Source organism: Octopus sinensis, linkage group LG2 (genome assembly GCF_006345805.1).
Source record: "Octopus sinensis linkage group LG2, ASM634580v1, whole genome shotgun sequence".
NCBI lineage: Eukaryota > Metazoa > Mollusca > Cephalopoda > Octopoda > Octopodidae > Octopus > Octopus sinensis.
The window spans coordinates 146,524,311-146,536,449 of NC_042998.1; the positions used below are offsets into that span (position 1 = coordinate 146,524,311).

Sequence of the window (12,139 nt, forward strand, 5' to 3'; positions counted from 1 at the left end):
CCTGTATCTTCTTCACTTTATGAATTTATATATTGTAGTTTGTATAGTTTTTATTTCTTGTTTCTATATCATCAACAGACACTAGATAGTGTTAAGTAGTTATTAATTATTCACATCAGTTTTGTTACTATATATATATATATATATATATATATATATATACACACATATATATATATATGAGCCTAGGACATTTACCCCACCATGGACAATAACCCCCCCCCCCAGGACAATTACCCCTGAGGACATAAGATGAGGATTTAAAACTTCTTAATATATTAGAGAGGGGGTAATTGTCCTAGGGTGTAGTTGTCATCAGGGAGAATTGGCCTATAGGGGGTAATTGTCCTGATATATATATATTTCTTTTAAGCTCTTCTTGAGAGAGTTAAACATGAATGCTAACAAAGTGACAAGACTTATTGAATTAAGAGAGTTTGTAAATATTTGGTTGAACTGTCGTATATATGTATGTGTGTGTGTATAAAATCATTCAACCAACCCATGCTAGCATGGAAATCAGACATGAAAATTTTCACATTTTTAGATGGAACTACAACTTTTGATATTGAGTTTCTTTTCCTGGGTTTGATGCCATTGTTTTTGTTATGCTCCTTGACCATAACCCTTTAAAATCATTTCTACTGTTTCTCATCTCCCAGAATATATGCTAAATTAAGTGTTATGCCCAATATATACATGAGATGGCAGCTATACTTCAGTTTTAAATTCTTTGTATTCTTAGATAGCTAACTTATATCGCCTTCCTGTATAATATATAAAAACTTGTAAATTTTTATTCTCGTCTAATAAGGGTAAAAATTATGTGGTTTTAAGGGAAATAATGTGGCAAGATTTACTAATTACTTCCCATGCAGTGGTGTAGTCTGATACATCAAATGCACGTTTTAAAATTTTTATCAGAAAATCATATCTAATACCATCCCAAATTGCTTTGAACTTCAAAGAATTAATATGAACCCAAATCAGCATACCCACAAGCAAACTTACTGTAGATCAAAATACAATATGAGGAGAGACGGTTGGGACAGAGATGCAAGTTTCACATTCTTATGAAACCTACCCTTCTATCCCCCATTGCCCACTCACACAGTCCAATCCTCTGTATCACTTCACCTATATTCATTCCCCTCTGTATGTTAAGAGTATGTCCTGACACACAGACTCACCACCTCTCTTTCTCTCTTGTCTTATTGAACTGTGTCTCTTCTACAGCAAGATATTGATCTCTATCTTTCTATTATTCTTTTAATCTCTTTTCAACTGGCACAATGTCACCTCCCTCAATACTATCCCCCATCTCAGTTGAAGGGACTCTGTCTTGTCTTGCAAGCTACTTAGTAATCCTACTGGTGCTGGTACCACAAAAAAAGCACCCAGCACACTTTATAAAGTAGTTGGCATTAGGAAGGTCATCCAGCTATAGAAACTATGCCAAAACAGACAATAGAGGTTGATGCAGTCTTCTGGCTTGCCAGCTCTTATAAAACCATTCAATCCATGCCACCATGGAAAACTGACATTAAATTATGATGATGATAATGAACAATCCCAGACAAGCCAGAAAATATAACTTCTATGAATAAACCATTTGAATTAACATGAAAAACATTTTTATCATTGTATTTGTAGCTGTATCTACAACTTTTGCTTATGGCTTTTGAAATTTGAATAAATTTAACCTTTTTTCAGATATATGACAATGGAATGCCAAACCTAAAAAGAAAGGAAAAACAAGGAAAATTTTGGACACCTGCTTCTCTTCGCTTTCAAAAAAATTCCAGAGCTTCCAAAGCCACTTGAAAAATTTATCTTCTGTACAGAAAAGATACTATTACAGTTACTATTTCTGAGAAAACTGCACAGAAATGGTTTTCACGCTTCATGGAGGAGTAATTTGACTTCACATATTCTCTGCGTTCTTCCCTACCCATTCAGTTTAATGAGGATTGATTGAACGATTTCATCCACAAGTATCCCTGCCAGTCCACTAGGAAATTAGCCAAGCAGATGGGATGCTCTCATGATAGCGTTGCCCATTACTTTCACTCAATGAGTAAGGCTCAAAAACTTAGTGCATGGTGCAAAAACTCTCTGAATGAAAGAGATAATGCTTGTAGTGCTTCTTTTTTTGCCACCAAGCTTACTCACTCAACACCAAGCTTCTCATGGACACAGATACAAAGATTCTTTTACCACATCATCACCAGCAATGGAAAATGGTGTCTTTACATCAACATGAAGCAGAGTAAGCAATAGCTGATTCCCAGCAAGCAACACCTCAAGTCAAGCCAGAGCTGTATCCATGCAAGACAATGATCTGCATTTGGTGGGTTTGGGAAAAGCTACTCCATCATGAGATGCTTGGAAACAACCATGCAGTCATTGTAGAGCTTTTATGTTCAGCAAATGTACCAGCTCTTTAAAGCAATCCAGCTGAACTGATTCTACTGGTGACATGATGTACGTCTTCTACATTGCTAATTTGACCAAAAATGCTATTCAAGAGCTTAGTTAGGAAGTTCTTCCACACCCACTACATGCTCCTGATATAACATCTTCAGATTATTACCTTTTCCATCGTTTTCCAACAGTCTGCCAGATGTTTCGTTCATCAACAACATGGAGCTGAAAACGTGGATCAATGAATCCTTCAAGTCAAGACCCAGTGATTTCTACTGTCAAGACATTGACAAGAAGTCCTGAAAATGGAGAACATATTATTGACTGGTTTGTTAAAATTATTGATGAAAATAAAGGTTAAAATAAATGGAAAAAAACGAATGAATTTGTCTGACAACCCAGTAAAATCAGTGAAAGTATTCAGTGGGTGGTGGTTTAAACAAAATATACTGTTACACTGTTTCACATATTAATAATAAATACGCAAACACAATCTGCAGTTAATACAGTAAAAATAATACAGGGCACCACTATGACACAACCAACACTAGTAGTTAGGCAACTACATCATCATCATTTAATGTTTCTAATGCTGGCATGGGTTCGATGGTTCATCAGGAGCTGACAAGCCAGAGGAGTGCATCAAGCATCAATGGCTGGTTTGGCATGGTTTCTACAATTGGACGCCTTTCCTAATGCTTTCACAGAATGTACTGGGTGCTTTTTACAAAACACTAACATTAGTGAAGTCACCAAGTAAGTTGCAAGACAAGACTCCTCAACTAGTATAGCATTTAGGGAGGTTGCTTTGTAGCAGGTGACGAGAAATTAAAGTATGGTAGGACAGAAACAGATGTCTTGCTGTGGGAGAGAGACATAGTTACTCCAGTTTGAAAAGAGAGACAATGGTGGTGGGGTAACCTGGGGATATACCATGACATCTCTTCTCTCCTTTTTCCAAAAGGTGTAACCATGTATTTCCTGTCAAGCTACTCTTTCTGTCCTTGTAGGTTACTCAACTCAGCTCTTTGTATGACTTCTTCATTCAGCAGAAGTGACAGTAAAAAATTCCACCAGATATCTGTAGAGAATCATGAAAGAGCAGACAGGAGCAAGAAATAGTTTGTGTGAGACACTTTCTCAAGATATGCTATGGGAATAATTCACATGTGAAGAGTATGTCTTAAACATTTGGTTATGTTTATGGCTTACCTTGTATCTTGTTTCATATAGACTAGTTCTTGCTCTTTTTAGTTCTTTCATGACTCTGTACAAACATCTGGCGACATTTTTAGAGTCATTTCTGAATGAATTAGCCATGTAAAGGTCTGAGTTACCTATATAATGCCATCATTGTGGGGCAACATAAGACGCTCGGTCATGTGTGAAGTAAAGCCTGTCTTGAGTAGAAGCCTTAGTGGAGGCATGGAAGGTGAAGAAAACCTGTCAAAACTTAGCTGAGGGTTGAAGGATGAGTAGGTAGATATATTATTTTCAATGTCTTCTGTATGGAATTTTTGGTTGACAGAAACTGCACACAAGACGTGTGTGGGTACGCATAGTGGTAGATCAAGTTTCTTTTTCACCTTTTATATAAAAAAAAAAAAGAACTTAGTTGTTTGCCAAGTGATTGATGAAATATATATCAAACTGAAATAAATACTGGAGTTAATATGCTTGGTTAAAAACCCCTGAAAATCTGGCCGCAATCCAATTGACATAACAAATGAGTAAAATCCAGTAGAAATGTAGCTGAAGCAACATCTTCAATTGATGAGGTCTCTTATTGTCTGCTTAAATCTTATGGTTTGCCAAAAGAAATCTTTATCAACACCTTGGACAAAAATTGAGAAGGAAAAAAAAGGAGTTTTATATGGTTGGTCAATTTATTAGAAATAGCAGTCAAATGATCTTCATCTCACACCTTAGGATCTTAAAAAATAATATTGACCAATGTAGTCCTAGATTTGCACGATCAAAGCTATCCTGGGGCTAGACAACAACTGAAAAACACAGCTAGAAAACCAAATCATACTATATCATTTTATGGAAGGGACACTAGATTTGGTTCTCAACAATTTTCTTATCTATGTCAAGCCAAATGAAATTGTAGTTGTGGCTGATGCTGGTCTCATGTAACTGGCACATAAAAAACACCTTTCAAGCATTGGGCTTCATGCAGGCAACTGGCACCTGTGCCAGTGGAATGTAAAAAGCACCTTTTGAGCGTTGGGCCTCATGGAGGTAATGACAAATAGTCGAGACCTTTGGCAATATACTGCGCTTGAGAAGACCCATCAAGCCAAGTGAAATTGTAGTTGTGGCAGATACTGGTGTCACACAACTGGCACTCAGGCCTGTGGAACGTTAAAGTACTCATTACACTCTTGGAGTGGTTGGCGTTAGGAAGCCGTAGAAACCTTGCCAAATCAGACTGGAGTATGGCGCAGCCCCTCAGCGTACCAGCCTTGATCAAACCGTCCAACCAATGCCAAAGTGGACAATGGACGTTAAATGAGGATGACGGACCATTTTGATTTCTATTTTATTCTAGTGGGCCCCCATAGCCATTTGATGTTTAAAAACTAGTTTTATAGAAACTTTTTTCAAAATTCCTATTATTTTATTCACACATCAACTTATGCAGGCTGAACTATGTAAAAAGTTATAAAAAGAAATTTCGCTGTTTCTTGCAATAAATACATCTAAATCAAAATATTTTTCATCGTCCCTTAATATACTACTATTGATCGCGAATTTACAATTTTGCTTGTGTGCCCCCACCTCACAATCTTATATGGACCCCCAGATGAAAACCACAGCACTAGATAATATAGTCGTACTCGTCTAGCAAAAAATGATTCTTCCATTAGGGTTGCAAGGAAGAATATTTTCCAGGGAGGTAACTAGTGTTGACTATAAAATTAATAAAGGGACACATTTTCACCTGTCACCATTAATTGGATTTGTTCGAAGCATGGCAGTGAACGGGGAACTTGGAACTTTGGTAAAACAAGGTGCCGAAGCTAAACTGTATGAGTCTCTATTTTACGAACGACCATGTATTATAAAAGAACGATTCCAGAAATCCTACAGACATCCTTCACTTGATAAAAGTTTAACTCAACAACGATTAAAGTCGGAAGTGCGAGCTATGCTTCGATGTCGCATGAATGGTAGGTTTCATTTTAATTTTGATTCGTAAATTAAACTAGGCCGATATATTATAACTGCAGGTAAAGTACTGGAATTATGCACTCTTATATAGGTTATATATATGTATATATATGGATGATCCGGTTCTTGACTGAGGATAGAAAGCTTCGAATGACTCGTTCTTGTTTCTTTGTATCGTCTATCTGGATGTTTTGTTGTCCCTTTTTGTATCACCTAGTTGTCCGGATGTTTTGCGTTCTTGTCCCATTTTTGTATTTATATATATATATATATATATATATATATATATTTAAAAAGTAAATAAAAATTAAAGGGGAAATAACAAGGGGAGATAAATCAACTTATTGTTAAACAACGTAGACGCTGGATATAGCAACCAAAAAGTGAACAAATGTCTTGCTCTTCGGTACAGAATATCTCCATATAAATTCGTATAAATATAACACAAACAAATTATCTGACGTTCCAAATAGACGTCGTAATTTTCTACTAACACGCATCTACTTTCTCTATCCCCAACACTTTATCATAAAGCGAAACAGGTAAACATTTGTTCACTTTTTGGTTGCTATATCCTGTGTCTACGTTAACAGTAAGGTGACTTATTTATCTCTCCTTCAATTTTTACTTACTTTTTAAAATTATCCCATACTAAAGGATTACCGTATATATATATCGGGTTCTAAAATCAGGTTATTAATATCGCTAAGCCTAATAATATATGAATTCTGTTCGGTTGATCTCCCTTGTGGATGAATAATTTGTGCTGAGTTACCTCGCGTATTGCAACAATCTGTAAGAGCACCAAACGTATGTTTAAACAGACGTTTTTCTCACTTTGTGTAACACTGGACATCAAACAAAAATTGTTTACCTTCTTTTATTAATTATATTTGTGAATAATCAAATTATGAATAAGACGTTTTTCAAGAAGCTCCAACTTTTAGTATGAATTTTGTAAAACCTTAAAATTTAAAACTCCACAGTACTAGATATCGCCAGAGTTCTGCAGTACACTGGTCTAAGCAGACAACAAAACAGCTACAGAGCATTTGAACTCAAGACTATTGAGTTACCTTTTCACTGATTTTGTCGTCTACATAGTATAGTTGGGCACTGTGAGAAAAACAGCACCATGATACAATTCACTCTGCCAGAAATTTGAAAACGACATGTTGTACTTCTTGGCATTCAGGCCAGAAGCTCCAATATGAACAAATGATAAACACACAGAACAACCATTGGCTTACTGTGTCCCTAAAACATGTACCGAGAGTGATGAAGATCAAACATCCAGTCAACATCATGGTGTTTGGAGTGATCACTAGTGATGGCAACATTATGCCTGCATTCGTCTTCCCATTCATCTCAAGTGCCTGGAGAGGTAGTGCTGCCCTGAGTCAAGAGGATGGCTGCTGGAAGACCTTATGTCTAGCACCAGGACTTTGCACCAAGCCAGAGAACCCAGTTATGGCTGTCAGACAATTTCTGCAACCACACTGCCCCTAACACCTGGCCATCTAACTCTCCAGACTGCAACTCCTTTGATTATTATGTGTGAGACTCAGTTGAGCAAAAGACCAACAAAACACCAAAGATAAATTGAAGGCAATGATTATGGCAGCATTCACCAACTTAAAAAAAAGGAGACTGTCAGAAGAGTTGCAGGAGATTCTGAAGTCATCTGGAGGCCATGGTTGACGCCAATGGCGATTTTATTGAATAAATTTACTCTTTAGTATTTTGTGGTATTTTTATGTAATTTTGGTAAATATATCTATTAAAATGAAATGTCAGTGTTATTTTCATTTTTGCGTAATTTAGACGACAATATATTCATTGCACCCTGTATGTATATATACATATATGTGTGTGTGTATGTATATATGTATGTTCATGTCTTTTTGTTTTGACATCATGTCATAGTTGTAAATGAGTTTGAGACTGTCATAAAAACAGTGTCATTCATTTCCAATTTACTGTAAAAATACATACCATGGCAAAAATAATCTTGTTTGGAAACAGGTAAGGACTGACAACCAGAAGGACATTCAGCCATAGAAAATCTGCCTCAATAAACCTGTAGAGCCATGCAACCATGGAAAAGTGGGCATTAAAGGGTAATGACAGTGAGTATGGGAGTAGGGTTTAGAATTTAGATTGTCAGAAAATTAGTAGTTTGGATAGAAAAAATAACTGAGTATTCTGTTTGAGAGTGGACTTGTGATTGTAGAATTTAGATGAGTAAAAGCTTACCTCTTTAGTAGACACCATGGATCTTTTCAGTTTGAACGGCAGTTTTTAACAATTTCTAGGTAACTAAAAAATTTTAAACTTCGTATACTGGTAGAATGTGTTTATAAAACATCATTTTCTCTTGGCTTTCTTGAGAAAATTCTGTAGTTTGTAACATATTTTGTCTTTAATTTCTTGCATTTCGGCAATTTTAACCAATCACTGGCGTCTATTGAGTTAAAAAGCATTCTGTGCCGTTAAGAAACACATTAGGTTTATTTACATTTGTGAAGAAAAAAATATACCCTTCCCCCACCCCTAACCCTAACTAGCCCTAAATCTAAAATAGATTGAAATGCAATAGATCGATTCTAGGGTCATAATTATGGGTGACAATTTCATATGACACCCATAATTATGACCCTAGTATCGATCTATTACATTTCAATCTATTTTAGATTTAGGGTTAGGGGTGGGGGAAGGGTATCTTTTTTTCTTCACAAATGTAAATAAACCCAATGTGTTTCTTAAACGAGGGACATATTCATACGGCACAGAATGCTTTCACCTCAACAGACGGTCATTGATTGGTTGAAATGCAAGAAATTAAAGACGAAATATGTTACAAACTACAGAATTTTCTGAAGAAAGCCAAGAGAAAATGATGTTTTATAAACACATTCTACCAGTATACGAAGTTTAAAATTTTTTAGTTACCTAGAAATTATGTTAAAAACTGCCGTTCAAACTGAAAAGATCCGACACCATTGTATTATATATATATATTGGCTAGAATACATGTTTGCATGGGTGATACATTGATAGAAGTAGTAGTAGCCCTATAGAATGGGTGTGTAATGTTAACCTGCAAGTGTAGCTGGAGTGCCACCCTAGGGTACAGGCCCACTGCTAATCTATGTATTCTGTGGACTTTTGGTTAGGGGGTTCACTTGAAGTTAAAACCAGTGGATATGGTGTGTTTGTGGGGATGAGATTCTATGCTAATGGCAACACTTTTGTTTTACCACCACCAATACTTGCATCACTAATTCTACCACCATTACTTCTACTACTGCAATCACAACCTCTATTATCAGTACTTGTTATTATTTTCAGGAATTCCTGCTCCAGTTGTGTTCTTCACTAACTTAGAGAATGGCTGTATTTATATGGAGAAAATCCTCAATTCTTTGACAATGAAAGACTACATAAGAAACTGTCAACAACAGAATGGTGGGATGCAGTGTGCAAGTCAGTTCAGTCCACTGGTACTGAAGATGGGTGAAATGATTGGTAAGATGCACCAGAATAACCTCATTCATGGGGACTTAACCACATCTAATATATTGGTACGAGGAGATCCATCCAATTTGGATCTTGTATTCATTGATTTTGGCTTGAGCCATTTTGAGAATAATGCTGAAGACAAAGGAGTGGATTTATATGTTCTTGAACGAGCATTGTTAAGTACCCACCCTAACACTGAACAGGTGTTTACTGATATACTTAATGGTTATAAAAAAGGTAATGAGGCTGGTTATGCAGATGTATTACAAAAACTGGAAGAAGTGCGATTAAGAGGAAGAAAGCGAACCATGGTGGGATGAATAGAAAATGAATAAAAACCTACTTTTCTCAAAATTGCATTATTTTTCCTTTCTTCTTGTAACCCTCTTACCATATTTCTGATGAAATACACCACTTTTATTTCAATTAATTTTTTTTAATAATTAAGAATTAAAATAACATTAAGTTGATGTATGGAACTTAATTAACATGAACTTTTGATAGGTTTTTAATTTAGGTCACTTTAACTCTTTTGTTACCATTATTTCTGATGAAATACACTGACTTTTTAAAAATTATTTTTGAAAATAATGAAAAATTTAATAAAATAATTTATTATTAAGATAATGTTTGGAACTTAAATTAACATGAAATTTTGATGGAAGGTTTTAACAGCAAGTCTGTGTCATGGGACCCAGAGGTGGTCTCAGATTATATCCATAGAGTTAATGCTATTTTTGGTTATTTGTTACTTGAAAGGGAGAAAAATTTCTTTGGGTTCTCTTTATTGTGTATGTCTAAGTTAATAGAGAAGAATGAGAATTCTGCTTAATTTTTTTTTTCTTCCATTTAATTAACAGTTGAATTGTTATATCTACAGTACCATGTGATCCCATCATCATCATTGTTTTAACTTAGATTTTTTCAAGCTTGCATGAAGTAGATGGAATTAGTGAAGACAGATTTCCTCAAGCCAGATGCCTTTTCTATTGCTTACCTTCTCCTGTTTCCAAGCAACATATTTTTCCTATGGATTGTTGTGATTTCAGGGTACATCAAAAATGAAGGATACGACTTGTATGATAGTGATGCTCATTTATGATTATCACAATGTCAAGACAAGGAGACACAAATAACCAACCACCCCGCTTAGTTGATCTAAAGCTATAATAGGAGACACTTGCCCAGAGTGTCACACATTGGGGACTGAATCTGAAACTATGTGGTCGAGAAATGAACAGGTATGGTCACATGCCCATACCTGTGTTCATTTGTATGTTTTTTGTTTTTTTTACAGTTAATTTTACAAACAGTATTATTACTGAGAAATAATATTTATCCCCACTTAAATGTGGATGGTCTGTTAGAACAAATTATACCATGGTAGATACCATAAAAGAAACTCTCATATAGGCTTTTGATACACTCTTGTTTATGTCACTAGCAGGGAAATAAATTCCCACCAGATCACATGATTTCCAGCTTCCTTGATCTTGTCAGTGATGGACGTGTGACCACTACAGGTAGCAGCATTTTGTCTCCACCAGCAATATAAAGAATAACAGTGCCAGAACAGGTGCTGGTGTCGCAATTAGCCAATAGACTTGTTAAAAAATATTTATTAGCAGCAGAGGCAGTATTAACACCAAGAGATAATATTTATCTTCACTTAATTGTGGATATTATGTCAGAACAAACTATACTGCAGTAGTTGCCATGACGATGACATAAACATTTATAATGTCTATGTCATCATCCACTTTTCTTTAATCTTTTTCTATGCTGTTGGCTTTCTTAGATCATATTTTTATTATTAACTGTTTTGTTACCATATTTTTCTGTGGAAACTACTTTTGTTTCAATTAAATGTGAATGAATAAACATTATGTTTGACAGAGTAATGTGAGTGCTAAAGGGTTAAGTTGATATTTAGAGCATAAATTAACATGAAGATTTGATGGCAAGTATTAATTTAAATCATTTTAAACTAGGAAATAGTCATCCCAGGTGGGTTGGTATCAAAAAGGTCAAACTTATTCTATCCTTTCCTTTATTCTCTCTACTTTCGCTACATCTGCCTCAAGTATCTGGGTTTCAGAAACAGTCAGTGAGTTCAGGGATTTCATTTTCTGGAGGTCCTCCTGTTAAATACTCTATCACATTTTAAGATATGTTTCTTCTTCAGCCTGCCTGAAATCCTACTGTCTTGTTTGCACTCATTGAGTTCTTTCCAACAACCTTTCTACAATTGAGCATGCTCTCTTCATAGTTGTTCTCCTATAAGTTTGCATTATAGTTTGTTTTTTACCAAGTTGACTTTTAGGCCTTGAACTTTGTTGAACAGCAGCTCCTAAACTGGCAAGTATCAGCCCCTACTTCACTCTTCCCCCAAAATATTTGTAAAGTTATAAGGGTCTCTTTTTGCTCTTTAAAGAGATACAAAATAGAATTTGCATAAATTTTTTTTTTATCTTGGTGGTGGACCTCATCACCATCATTACAACCACCACCATTATCATCACTACCACCACCTCCTCATTACCAATAGCATCTCTATCAACATCCTCATTGTTTTGCATCAACTTTTCCATACTTGCATGGGTCAGATGGAATTTGTTGAAGCATTTTTCTACTGTCAGATGCTTTTCATGTCACCAACCCTCACCTGTTTTCAAGCAAAGTAATATTTCCCCATAGTTTGACATGTTTTCAATGGAAAACAGGGAAATAAACATCCTTGCTAGTGTCATGATGCTCATTTACAACAATGCGATGCCTAAACAAGGGTATACACACACACATAGGCTGTACCCAATAGTAACTGGAAGCGTTCTTTGTGGGACAAGCCTGCTGTAGTTCAGGCTTCTGCTGTTAGAAACCACTTGATGTGACCCACAGGCATCAGTCTGCCAACTGGTGTTGTTTGGTGAGGTCATACTGCCACATGGTGCATTTTTGTTTTGCAGTGCTTCTTCCCTGTCTGTCAATTTTTGTGATGGCTGAAATGGCTTCCATG

The 12,139-nt window shown here is 35.8% G+C and overlaps 2 protein-coding genes across 3 annotated transcripts in view; both read left to right on the forward strand.

Annotated features, from left to right (window-relative positions):
- Positions 1 to 2,801, forward strand: part of LOC115225800 (zinc finger protein 808-like) — a 29,159-nt gene extending 26,358 nt beyond the window's left edge. For both annotated transcript variants that reach the window (XR_004997742.1, XR_004997743.1), the window contains exon 2: positions 1,714 to 2,801. The gene's annotated coding sequence lies outside the window, so the exon portion shown is untranslated. The remainder of the gene's footprint in view (positions 1 to 1,713) is intronic.
- A 2,546-nt stretch (positions 2,802 to 5,347) lies between these two features.
- On the forward strand, positions 5,348 to 9,480 carry LOC115231632 (EKC/KEOPS complex subunit Tp53rk). Its single transcript, XM_029801612.2, has 2 exons — positions 5,348 to 5,600; positions 8,953 to 9,480. Exons 1-2 carry the CDS (start codon positions 5,402 to 5,404, stop codon positions 9,441 to 9,443), a joined length of 690 nt encoding a protein of 229 aa, XP_029657472.1. The 5' UTR covers positions 5,348 to 5,401; the 3' UTR covers positions 9,444 to 9,480.
- Positions 9,481 to 12,139: the final 2,659 nt, after the last annotated feature.

Coding starts and splice junctions, on each gene's coding strand:
- LOC115231632 (XM_029801612.2), top strand. CDS start 5,402: ATGGCAGTGAACGGGGAACTTGGAACTTTGGTAAAACAAGGTGCCGAA. Junction 5,601..8,952: donor GCTTCGATGTCGCATGAATG/GTAGGTTTCATT, acceptor TATTATTTTCAG/GAATTCCTGCTCCAGTTGTG.